At 41.7% G+C, this 11,114-nt stretch overlaps 2 protein-coding genes across 6 annotated transcripts; both read right to left on the bottom strand.

The window, feature by feature from the left end:
* Window positions 1-3,507: 3,507 nt before the first annotated feature.
* Window positions 3,508-6,986, bottom strand: LOC147424899 (uncharacterized). Of its 5 annotated transcripts, XM_086499524.1 has the most exons (4): window positions 6,738-6,986; window positions 6,474-6,526; window positions 6,325-6,384; window positions 5,189-5,907 (listed from the first exon to the last, which is right to left on the bottom strand). In XM_086499524.1, the coding sequence occupies exons 1-4, from the start codon at window positions 6,984-6,986 to the stop codon at window positions 5,826-5,828; spliced, it is 444 nt and encodes a 147-aa protein (XP_086355650.1). In that variant the 3' UTR covers window positions 5,189-5,825. The 5 variants fall into 5 exon arrangements, 1 of the variants encoding a protein (XP_086355650.1); XR_015186347.1 differs by lacking the exons at window positions 5,189-5,907; window positions 6,738-6,986 and adding an exon at window positions 3,508-4,434 and having other exon boundaries at window positions 6,474-6,708; XR_015186346.1 differs by lacking the exons at window positions 5,189-5,907; window positions 6,738-6,986 and adding an exon at window positions 4,442-5,139 and having other exon boundaries at window positions 6,474-6,708.
* On the bottom strand, window positions 6,915-10,841 carry LOC147424898 (BAG family molecular chaperone regulator 2-like). The gene is made up of 4 exons (XM_086499523.1): window positions 10,195-10,841; window positions 8,793-9,049; window positions 8,358-8,504; window positions 6,915-7,440 (listed from the first exon to the last, which is right to left on the bottom strand). The coding sequence occupies exons 1-4, from the start codon at window positions 10,424-10,426 to the stop codon at window positions 7,003-7,005; spliced, it is 1,074 nt and encodes a 357-aa protein (XP_086355649.1). The 5' UTR covers window positions 10,427-10,841; the 3' UTR covers window positions 6,915-7,002.
* Window positions 10,842-11,114: the final 273 nt, after the last annotated feature.

Here is an 11,114-nt window from a genome sequence, read left to right as displayed (position 1 = left end):
TGGTGAGAATCTCCATAATATGTCCTCCATAGACATATTATGGTGAGAATCTCTCATTGCACTACACTGTGGAAATCTCCAAACACTAGGCTTGGTATGATAGTGGGCCTAATCTTTCCAAACTCGGTGAGATAGTAGACCAGACCAAATATAGGATGAGATAGTTGGTCATGTGGATCACCTCAATCCACATTCTGTCAAGAGATAGAGAAGGAAGAGCTTGAGCTCTTGCAAGCGCGCGCGCATACACACACACACACACACACACACAAATGGAGGCAAAATATTGTACTTCTTCTTCTTCACTAACTCAAGATAAGAGGTCTACAAAAACATAAGGGAAAATACAACATAAAAGGGGAACTAGTATATAGTATAGTACAAACCGCTAGTGAGTGAGGTGAGTAGATAAGTATGCCATCACTCCGGTAGGTAGACCAGCTCGGTGTAGTACATTTGTAATATCACTGGTGAAAATATGTGTATCCACCAAGGCACGTCAGTGATGATGACTATCGGTGGTGATCATCCAAGAATCGTACACGTTGAACTTGACATCTCAACACATTCCACTTGTCCTGCTAAGATAGCAGATACAACGGTCTTAGTTGGATATTTCATGATCCTTTGTTATTTCATGGTCTTCTTTGAGTTGGTCTAGTCTTGATTCTATCATCACTGATTGTAATACTTGTGCACTCCTAGCCTCGACACCCCTTGCATCCACCACAATTCCTTGGTCTAGAGCTACATGTGCTCCTAGATTGACACTTCTAGTTGATATTAAAGTGAGTGGATTGGTTTGTGGTTCTTTGGTCTGTGAGTCTATTGGTGTTGTACCAATTTCAATTCCGTGTTTAGTGAGACTTTGTGCGTATTGCACCTAGGGAGTAAACACCATATTGGAAGCATTGCATACTACATATTTTCTTTGCTACACCCAACTATCCACAAACTTTTCTTTGGGCATCTTTACTCCTAAACCCCTTTCGGTTCACTAAAACGGTGATCTCGGAACTAGTCAAGCATCTACAATCATTACAAGCTACATGACAACATGTTTAGAGGCCACATTTTGGTCTAGTTGCTAACCTAAAAAGAAACATAAAACAAGAATAGTTGATGTTTGATGGGTTGGTTAAGTGGCCCATAAACCCTAAGTAAAGTCATGCAAAACCTTAGGCAAAGATGGTTGTGTAGTTTTTGGCTCTCTAGGAAGGTAGATTTAGAAATAACCCATGCCTAATTTCTTCTTTTGTTTTCTGTATTGTTGCCTCCCTAGGAAGGTAGCTTAACCCATGCCTATTTTCTTCTTCCCTTTTTCTATTTTGAGAATTTGTGATTGCCTTTAAAGCCTTCAATAGCGCATAGTACACAACTCAATATACCTCATATGTTCATAAAAATGCATGAGTATTTTAATTATAGTATTTGCAAGCTTTGTGTCGGCTTTAGATAGTGTTTTGTCGCCTCCTAGCACATTTGTTTTTGATAGAGTTAGTGGATGCCTCCATTTGATGGAATTTTTTATTTTGCAGAATAAATTGTTCAATAATAATACACAAGTTCCGTTTATTTATACTATTCTCTAGAATTTGTGCTTTCTAAATTGTAAAAGTATCTGCTCAAAATGGATAAGAAGTGAGGTGTTTTTATTAATTTCACAATATGCACATGCCATGGCACGACATCCACCCCCTCTGAACCTACACATCCTTTGGCATGTGCCACCATAGTCTTTGTGAAGTATCAATACTTGATGTCAAGCACGACATCCTCACTTTGCATTAGGTCCAGCCCCTTCTTGCCTTGCTTGTACATCAAATGGGTCCAAATCCCCCCTTCTTTTGACTTTTTTAGCCGGATCCTTCTTCCTGCAATGGGAATCTTCATGCGTATCCCATCCACCTCACGCAAAGTGTAAGGTGAATTCCATGCACATGCCAACATAAAGAACCACACCATCCCTTTACAAGATTCCTTATTCATGATCTATACCAAAAATGTCAACCTCATTTCTCTCCAACCCATTACTTTCGTACCATATTAATGACACCTTTCATGGTCTATCATATGCAATATGACCCATATATATATTTTGAATTGGGCTTTTCATCTATAAATAAATACGTGCAAAAGGAAGAAGCTCACTTCTACACCGAGGGAGATTGTCCTCAATGCTCATGTAGCTTTTCTCCTTATCTCTCCTCTATCTCTCTATCTCTCTCGCAAGTATGCACAACACTTCAACTACAGAGGTGCATGTGTCTACTATAGTACTTGTGTGGAGTGTGCAAGAGAGGGAAGCATGCAAGAGAAGGGGGAAGAGAATTGGGGAAGAAGAAGATGATACACAGGGAATTGGATTCGTGGAGAGGAAAGTGAGAGAGTGATCAACTCTCTCATTTTATTGAATAGGAAGAAAATAGTGTAAGGGTAGTTTCCCACGGCCACCTAGCCTACATCCCAACAACCTCCCACTTGAAGGTCATGGTGGTCAATAGTGGCATCAGTATAGTTAGCCTATACAAAGTTGATGAAGCATCGCTTAGGCTTCATCCTACCCCAATAAGTTCTATCAATGTGTAAATCGCTCCAAGGCTAGGCTCTGGTGAGAGCATCTGCGGGGTTGTCGTCAGTGTGAACTTTGACAAGCTCGATGCGCTTGCCAGCCAATGTATCCCATATGATATGGTATCTAACCTCTATGTGTTTTGACTTTGAGTGAAACACCGGATTCTTAGCAATGGCACACTGACTATCATAATGCAGTACTAGAACCTCGTGAATGCCCAAACCTCCCACTAGACGAGTTAACCATATGGCTTCCTTGCTTGCATCAGACATGGATGTTGGGTCACCATGGATGTTGTGTGAAATTTGACCCTCAAGGTATGTGCTTTTGATATTTGGTGTGTTCTTTCATATATTCTTCTTAAAGGCCACTACGCCTTTAATTCTAAAACATCTCAATGATACCTTGCCTAGCAAGCATGGCAATCCTCTATCCACTATCCTCTCATATTTGGAGCATGTACTTTATAGGACGATGTTTAGCTATCCATTAATTCTAAAACATCTCAATCATACATTACCTAGCAAACATGGCAATCATTTATCCTCTCTCTCTCTCTCTCTCTCTCTCTCTCTCTCTCTCTCACACACACACACACACAACACTTGGTGCTCCTGTGTGTGAGAATGTGCATGAGAAATCTACATTTTCTTTACATGGTCACCAAAAAACACAATTTTTATAAGGGGAAAAACTTCTACTATGTGTACTTTGTGAGTTTAAAGATTCCAAGCCAATTTATAGATACACATGTTTAGAATTTGCAAAGGTCCTCTTTTCTTTTTGAATCATGTTCCCCGCATGTAGTAGGTGCCCAAAACGAGTTTTTTGCAAACCATTAATTAATTAGTTTTGCGGGGGGGGGGGGGGGGGTGTAAAGAAAGGAAAAGGGAAGGCTGGGGAAAAAAAAGCGAAAGGAGAAAGGGGGGGGGTGTAATTTGTTTTTTTTAGTGCTTAAGGGAGACCTAAGGGCAGCCAAGGCGAATAGCCTAGTGGCTAAGCTTGTCTTTTTAGTGTCTACGTGCTGAGGTCAAATCCTAGGGATTAAGGGTGCTTTTGAAGCTAATTCGAATTCGAGATGCTGAAGCATCTTGGAAAGATACTGTGTATTGAAAATTGAAAGTAGAGCAAGTAGGTGCCCAAAATGATATGTAATATGTAGTAAGGATTTTGGAAAAATATGGGAGGAGAGGAATCTAAGGAGATTCTCTTTGTGTCACTCTCTTTGTTTAAGACAGTAATAGTGAGGTAGTCACTGTCATTTGCATGCTTGTTTCCATTAGTCTCTCTCTCTCTCTCTCTCTCTCTCTCTCTCTCTCTCTCTCTCTCATTTTGTTACTCTGACTTTGTATCAGATTCACCACATCGTAACGCTCTGGTCTCATAGGTCATTTTGGCCTTTTGAAGACGTTAATATAACATTTCATTTCATTTTCTCTCTCAGTGCCACAATATCAAGCAGCATTAACAAGAGGAGGTTCATTCGACTGAGAGGGCCAACAGATAGGCAATAAGGAGGCAAATTGTTTTGGTTTTTATCATTTCAAAATTTAGCATTAAACAACAAACAATGATTTCAAAGATATCCATTTTCAACTATCAATGCTTTAGAAAAAACAAACACTAAAAGCCTTTGCCACTCAAAGGCCAAAAACTTAATTCCAATAGAATTGAGTAAGATCTTTAAAAAAATGTCACTAGCTTTCTTTACAAACAATAATCTATTCTACAACAGTATAAACCTAATCATTAATTTGAGCCAAGAGCAAAACCTGAAAAGATCTCAACTGATTTTTAGAGAAAAGGAGAAAACACTTAACCTTATATCCAAAGATCATTATCGTGAGGTAAGCCAACACCTGAAATAAAAAATTTATCATCATTTGAAATTTAACCAAAAAATTTGTCACCGTTTCAACATATTCTTTTCTTTGGCAAGCCAATATTGAGGTTGTGCAGGGCTAAAGATTGAAGACCACCCGTGGTATTCCCTTTGGAAAACCAAAATGGAAGTTGGTCTTCTGGTGTGAAACCTCTAGGTGATGGTTTGTTTTCACATAACTCCCCAGAACAGTTTTAACCTTTGGGAGGCCTAATTCCTATTACCCATTGTCCATTTCACACTATAGGTTGCCCATGGTCAGTGTGAAACTTAGTGGCTTGTAGGTGCAACCTTATATCAAAGGCAAGTTGTGGGTAAAATATTCCTAGTCCAAGAAGGCTTAGGCCTGAGCTGGGGTCTTCCAATGTGGAGGACCAAAAATGCAGGTGGATTTTTTCTTGCTAACCAAAACATTTTAAAGACTTTCTACATAACCAGATTACTTGTGAAGACCTCAAATTTCAGCAATGGGTGGTATTGATATGGTGTTGGACTTCTATGAGAGAACGGGACTATCCACACATGTTAATCTGTTCAAGCTTTGTGAAGGCATTGACATTGTAACAGCGCCTTTTGTAGAGGCCGATTGCAAGGTGGTTGAAGAGGTCCTACAGCCACTGCAATGAAGGCTTGAACTACCTTTGCCCTTTTGGTTGAAAATGTGACGCCTTACTTTCATACCCTAGGAACAAAACAATGGTGTGAGGGAAAATTTGATGCCGTTTAAGATAGCAGATATTTTCTTCATTAGCTTTTGCTCCACTCGGAAATACTTGCTCGATGTTTGATAAAACTCCGAACATGCTCCCATTGCTATGTTGGACATAAATAATAGATTCACATGCTACATCTCACTGAAGCAAAAAGTGAGACCCAGTTCTTTTTATTTGGTTGAGAGGTAAATTGAAATTTGAAAGCTATTGAACCTAAGTCCTTACACTCACATACATCCGCCTTGAGCACTAGGTTACAAGGTTTTACACACCCACACATCCACCTTAAGCACTAGGTTACAATCTTGTTAGACAACTGAGTCGAATTCCAAGAACATGAATGATGTGTTTGGATTGACAATAAGTAAGAGACTAATCATTACAAAATTCGATGCAGAAATCAATCGAGTCCGATCATGTTTACAACAGAGAACTCTACATACCCTTCAAGAAACACCACTTGAAATCTTCCACAAGCTACAAGCTCAAGATAAAACAGCCACCTGCTGACATTCTTGAGGGGGGGGGGGGGGTTCACATTGGAAGACCAACATGTAACTTCTGACAGGAGGTAGAGAGGCATTCTTGGCTTCTTGTGGCCGGTCATCCCAATTTAAAAAGCCTTCCAAAGTGTAGAGGGTGGTTCAAGAGCCCTCTATATTAGAGGTGCTTCGCCCTCCCAACTAGGAGGGCCCAATAAAAATGCCAGTCTGGTCCATGTGCAGGCACTCTTACCCCTGTATTGAATTTACTCTTGAGGCTATTTGGATTTTAACATTATAGAATGTTCATACTTGTGCTCAAACACCCAAACAGTGTCCAAGTGACTACCATTGTCAGATAACCTGAATTATGTTGTCCATGGTCACGCTGCAATCCCCTCTGACACAAGGTCAGAGGAATACTAGATGTGTAACTCGCAGCATTTTGTGAAAGCATGCAAAGATGGCAAAATAGCCAAACTTTACAATGGAAAACTCTATAATCACGGGCACATGCACCCATGCACACTCCAAATAAACAAATGGAAGACAAGTTCACCATTACAACCATGCCAGTTGCACTCAAAAGACAACATTTCAATGTACGCAAACAGACTGTGAGGAGCCATGATATTTTCTACACTAAAAAAGTTGATGCATAATAAAAGTCACCTTAAGGGAGCACCATCAGCAATAAAATGAATAATCATCACCACCACCCATGGATGCCAACTACAAAACCAGCAGGGCCCAAGAGTCAAAAAAGAACATGAGGTAAGATGCAAATGTGCAACTTTTGTCTTAACAGTTACAAATCTTACAAGGTCTTCAAAATCTCATATGAGCCTCCACAAATAATCCCAATGCGGAACCACTAAAGGAAGTGAGGAAGTTGACGATTTCCTCTGCGAGCAATGCAGTAGCTTTGCAGAGATGGAAGTCCAAGTTGCTACCCCCTAGAACAGACCATTGTGGGTGCACATGTACGAAAACTGCCTGATTAGCAGTGGAAGACGTTGGTCGAGAAATGCTCGTCATCTATGTCCAACAGCTTATTTTCCAGCATGCAAGAATAACACACTGACAGAAGCATCTGCATTGGCTTTCATCAACAAATGCTTCATAGGGAGAAACCCCATGGGGCAATGATCAGCAATACGCTTAGCTGATACTTCTGCCCAAAAAATCTGCAAGTTTTGTACACAGGCTAAACCACAAGCCCTTAGGCTGCCATTATTGTGTAGGAGAGGCACTAGTATGAGAGTCGACTGGGTAGATGCGCATAATGAACTACCACATTCTGCCATAATGCTTACCAAAGACTCAAAGCACATACATCATTGTTTCCAACTAGTCCCATTGAATCAACAGAGGCTCACTTGCAAGAGGCGGTGCCTGTTTGACATTGACACCACCTGCGCTGCTACCAAAGGTCTCCCAAGTAGTTGTAACCACTGTAGTGTTACCGGGGCTTGGTGTATTAGCATGTAGTTTCAGAGAATCCGTTCTTGGTGTTGGGACATTAGTTCTCGGACTTGAGGCACCCACCGTAGTATTATGGAAGCTCAGTGACTTGGCATGTAGTTTCAAAGAATCTGTCCTTGCCGTTGCAACATTGGTTCGCAGACTTGAGGCATCAATTCGTCCATTCGCTCGTGGACTTGAGGTATCAATTCGACCATTAGCAAATGCATCCCGCGTTTTCATCGATCCATTTTGCGATCTCAAGGAATCATTACGCAGCTTCAATGCATCCAGAGTCTCTACATACTTTTGCACCCTTCTAATCTGCAAAGAGCACTTTTGATCATTTACCGTCACAAAATGACTTCCAGTGAACATTATTTACTTAAAACTGCACCCATATATCAACCACATTCTACAACACTGACAAAAGCAGGCATTCTACCACTATGAGATTGCACCAGTTTGCATGCATGAGTGCATATTGGTGCAATCTCATGGTGCTAGGAGTGTATAACTGCATGAGCTGGAGGTTCTTGGTTGAAAGCTATGAAAAAGCTTGCACTGTCAGAAAACCTTTGGTCATAGGCAACAGCAATGATGGCTCGATAATGCGTGAGATTTTAGCAATACTGGCCTAGCTTTGTAATTGCAAGCTTTTGCCTCACAGATGTTGGAAATCGCTTACACTATATTTTGCAAAATTGCCTAAGAAAAACAATGAACTACATCATTGCCCACAACAAGGTTCTCGTAAATAAAACTCAACACCTGGCCCACGCTCATATACTCTTCACAAGTCGAGAGCATCCAACAGAATCTTCCACCATATAATCTAGAGTACCATGAAATCTGTTACTGATAGCTCTCGAGTTGGCTAAAGGTGACCATAGAAGGGGCCAGCCGCCAGCCTTTCTTGTAGATGCAAGTAGACCATATGCTCAGCTCAAAACAAGGCTCCAAATGCTTTTGAAACCTCTTGGAGCTTCAAGAAATGGAAAACCATATTATACCAGGTTCTGTTCTCCGCATTACAAGCTTCAAACTGCCCCTGTAAGGAAATGCTGAGAGCATGTTGTAGTTTCGAAGTTCAAACACAATAGTGCATATCTCTCCAATGGAGATGAAAACCACAAACAGAAGAGAAGGCAATCACCTTTAGCCATCACTGGTCAGTCCTACTGCCTCTCCACAGGATAAAAAAGCAAGTTAAAGAAAATCAAAGGGGACAATTAACAAACCAGAATTCTCTTCTGAACTTTTGCATCTCCATCAACACTGCTATCTTCTAATTTGATTAGTTGGCACATCAGCAGATCACTTGGGCCCATAAGTTCATTGTCAGAAAGCTTTTTCCCGTTTGAAACGGCTGCTTCAAGGCCAGCAATCTGCCAGACGAAAAAAGCTCCAATCACAAATGGACATCAAAATCACAAAAAGAGAAGGAAGGTAGCAAGTACATGTTTTAAAGCACTTGCCCATTGGAAAAACTGAATGACACAAGCATCTACATGCGCTCTTATATACGGAACAACCACAAGGACAAAAACATGTACATGTAAAACTACAGCAGCTGCTTGGCATGCAAGATGCTGTAGCCTATGCTACCCTACAGGCTTCACAATCAACAAGCTCTAGTCACTTAACAGCAGCAAGGAGAAGAGAAGGTCACCAACCTGTCCCGAAATTTGATCTACTAGTTGCTGGACCTCAGCAACTGCTTTATATGCTTTGGCATCAGCATCAGACTTTCTCAATTCAACGAGAGTCTTCTCCCAGCCTTTTGTGTCCTCAACCAAGACAATTTTTGACTTGTCTTTTACACCAGCGTCAGAAAGATAATCACGGTCTACTTTCTCCTTTCCCTTGTACATAAGTCTTTGCTGTTTTGGTTGCAGGCCAGTGAGCTGAACCAAAAGCTTTTTTAAGTCACCTGCACACCATCAGAAAGATTACAAAAGTGTGTCATGGATATGGATAAAAAGCTTGAGCGACTGCATGTGCAACGAGGTCAACAGTGTCTAACCCTCCTTACAAGATGCAGCTCAGACAAAAACCTAACAGCTGTCTACCTAGCACCTTGAGAGCAGCATCAAAAACCCAAACAACAACAAAAATGGCGACAACAAGGGCCAGACCCCTCAAGACAGTTATCTGCAATAATAGTGACTAAAAGTTTCTAGGAGTAGAATTAAACATGTTTGCAGAAATCAGAAATCTGCACACAAAATGTTGCGGACAAAAATAGCATGTATCTGTCACCCACAATAGGTGAGCTTGGCACTCTCAGAGAGGTTTAAAACCTTTAATCTCAAATAATCCTCGGTAACAGGTGACCACAGTATGCGTACATACACGAAATGCAAAACTTCACAATACTATACAGTAGCTGTGAAAACTGCAGCACCAACCAAGCTTCCTACTACACCAAAATGGGAAATTTGCAGATACCCAGACATTTGTGTTTTTGCACAGGAACACACTATAACTCTAGAACGGAGGCCAAAATGTGCCTGAACCTGAAAATTGGCTGCAAAAATGTACTCAAAAGATCCAAATTGCTTAGACCAAAACTAAACAATTATGAAAAAACACAGGCAGCAGAGAAAAAGTTGTTCTAGCCAAGTAAATAGCTACAATCATAAATTCCGAGAATTTAATTTCCTGAACCACTTATGGTTCGCTTTTCAGATATCCCTTCCCAAATTTGATGGACCATACACAAACTCATAAGAAACAGTAACTAATGCTCTCAGCCCATAAACCTGGGGTATGGTCGAAGCAGTCCTACATTATCCCAAGACAAGAATTTTAAATAAATTACCACATTGCCTAAATGGAAATCGACCAATGACAATGTGATCACAACAAGTTGGTCCAAAGCCACAATTGAAAGAAGGGCAGGCACTCTGAAGAGAGAGGAATATAAAACTTCAGGTGGCAGTGGCACTTTGTGACTTGGGGCGTGTCTGTGTTTTTTTGTTTTTTTTTGTGGGGGGGGGGGGGGGGGGGGGGGGGGGGGGGGGGGGGGGGGGGCATCATGAAATGTCTCAATACTGTTTGAAAAGAAACGCATACCAAAGGTGGAGTGGGCGTTGACAGAAACGCGATGAGAGGAACGACCAAAAGAGACCTTGATCCTGATTACAGGTCCGGCATGGACAGCCTCTGCCTCTGGATCCCTCTTCTGGACGAGCATTCCACAAGGACGGAGCTCCCACTCCTTAGAGGCGCCCTCTTCTGCATTGGCTGTTTTCGCTGCATTTGCAGTCCATTGGCCCTTCAAAGCAAAGGCCCCTTTGATACTCATCCTTGCTTCTTCAGAACTCCGACAGAAAGCCCCTTCACTTGGAAATCACAGAAAGCGTGTCGATTTGAGAGGCCCGCATAAGAGCTCTCTACTCAGCAGCTAGCTTCAGATGGATGTAACGTGGAAGCCACGGACAAGCATCAAGGTCATCTTCATCGCCTTCACCTCTGCATACAACAGCAATGCCTCCTTGTGCACGTTGGGCATCCTTGCATCTCTCTTTCTTTCTCCAACAGATGCACAAGACACAATAGTGATATCAAGAGCCCATTATTCGCAGATGGGCGCTCTAATCTCTCTCGTAATGACGCGTTTGCACTCCCGTCCCAACAATCCACAGTGTGATTTGAACGTGAAATGGAGGACCCAATGACAAGAGGGAGGGGACCCAAGTCGGAATAAAGGGTTTTCAACAAAGAAGAAGACTCGTCTCTGCGTGCGGAGAGAGAGAGAGAGAGAGAGAGAGAGGATAAAGCGGAGGGATAGCGAAGAGAGTGTGTAAATGCGCTAGCAGGAGGAGAGAGAGAGAGTAGGTAGAAATGCACATACACCTACACAAGGGTCTTTTCTACACCCATTTTGCAGAAAAAATCAAGAAAATTTATGTATGCTTTCGAAGAATTTTAATACTCACCGGCTGGCGACGACGTACACACACTGGCCCCCGCCATCTGTCGGTGACCCCGCT

The sequence above is a fragment of the Adiantum capillus-veneris genome, chromosome 25 (assembly GCF_014529385.1).
Source record: "Adiantum capillus-veneris isolate H3 chromosome 25, ASM1452938v2, whole genome shotgun sequence".
Taxonomy (NCBI): Eukaryota; Viridiplantae; Streptophyta; class Polypodiopsida; order Polypodiales; family Pteridaceae; genus Adiantum; species Adiantum capillus-veneris.
This window is presented reverse-complemented; position numbering and strand designations above follow the sequence as displayed.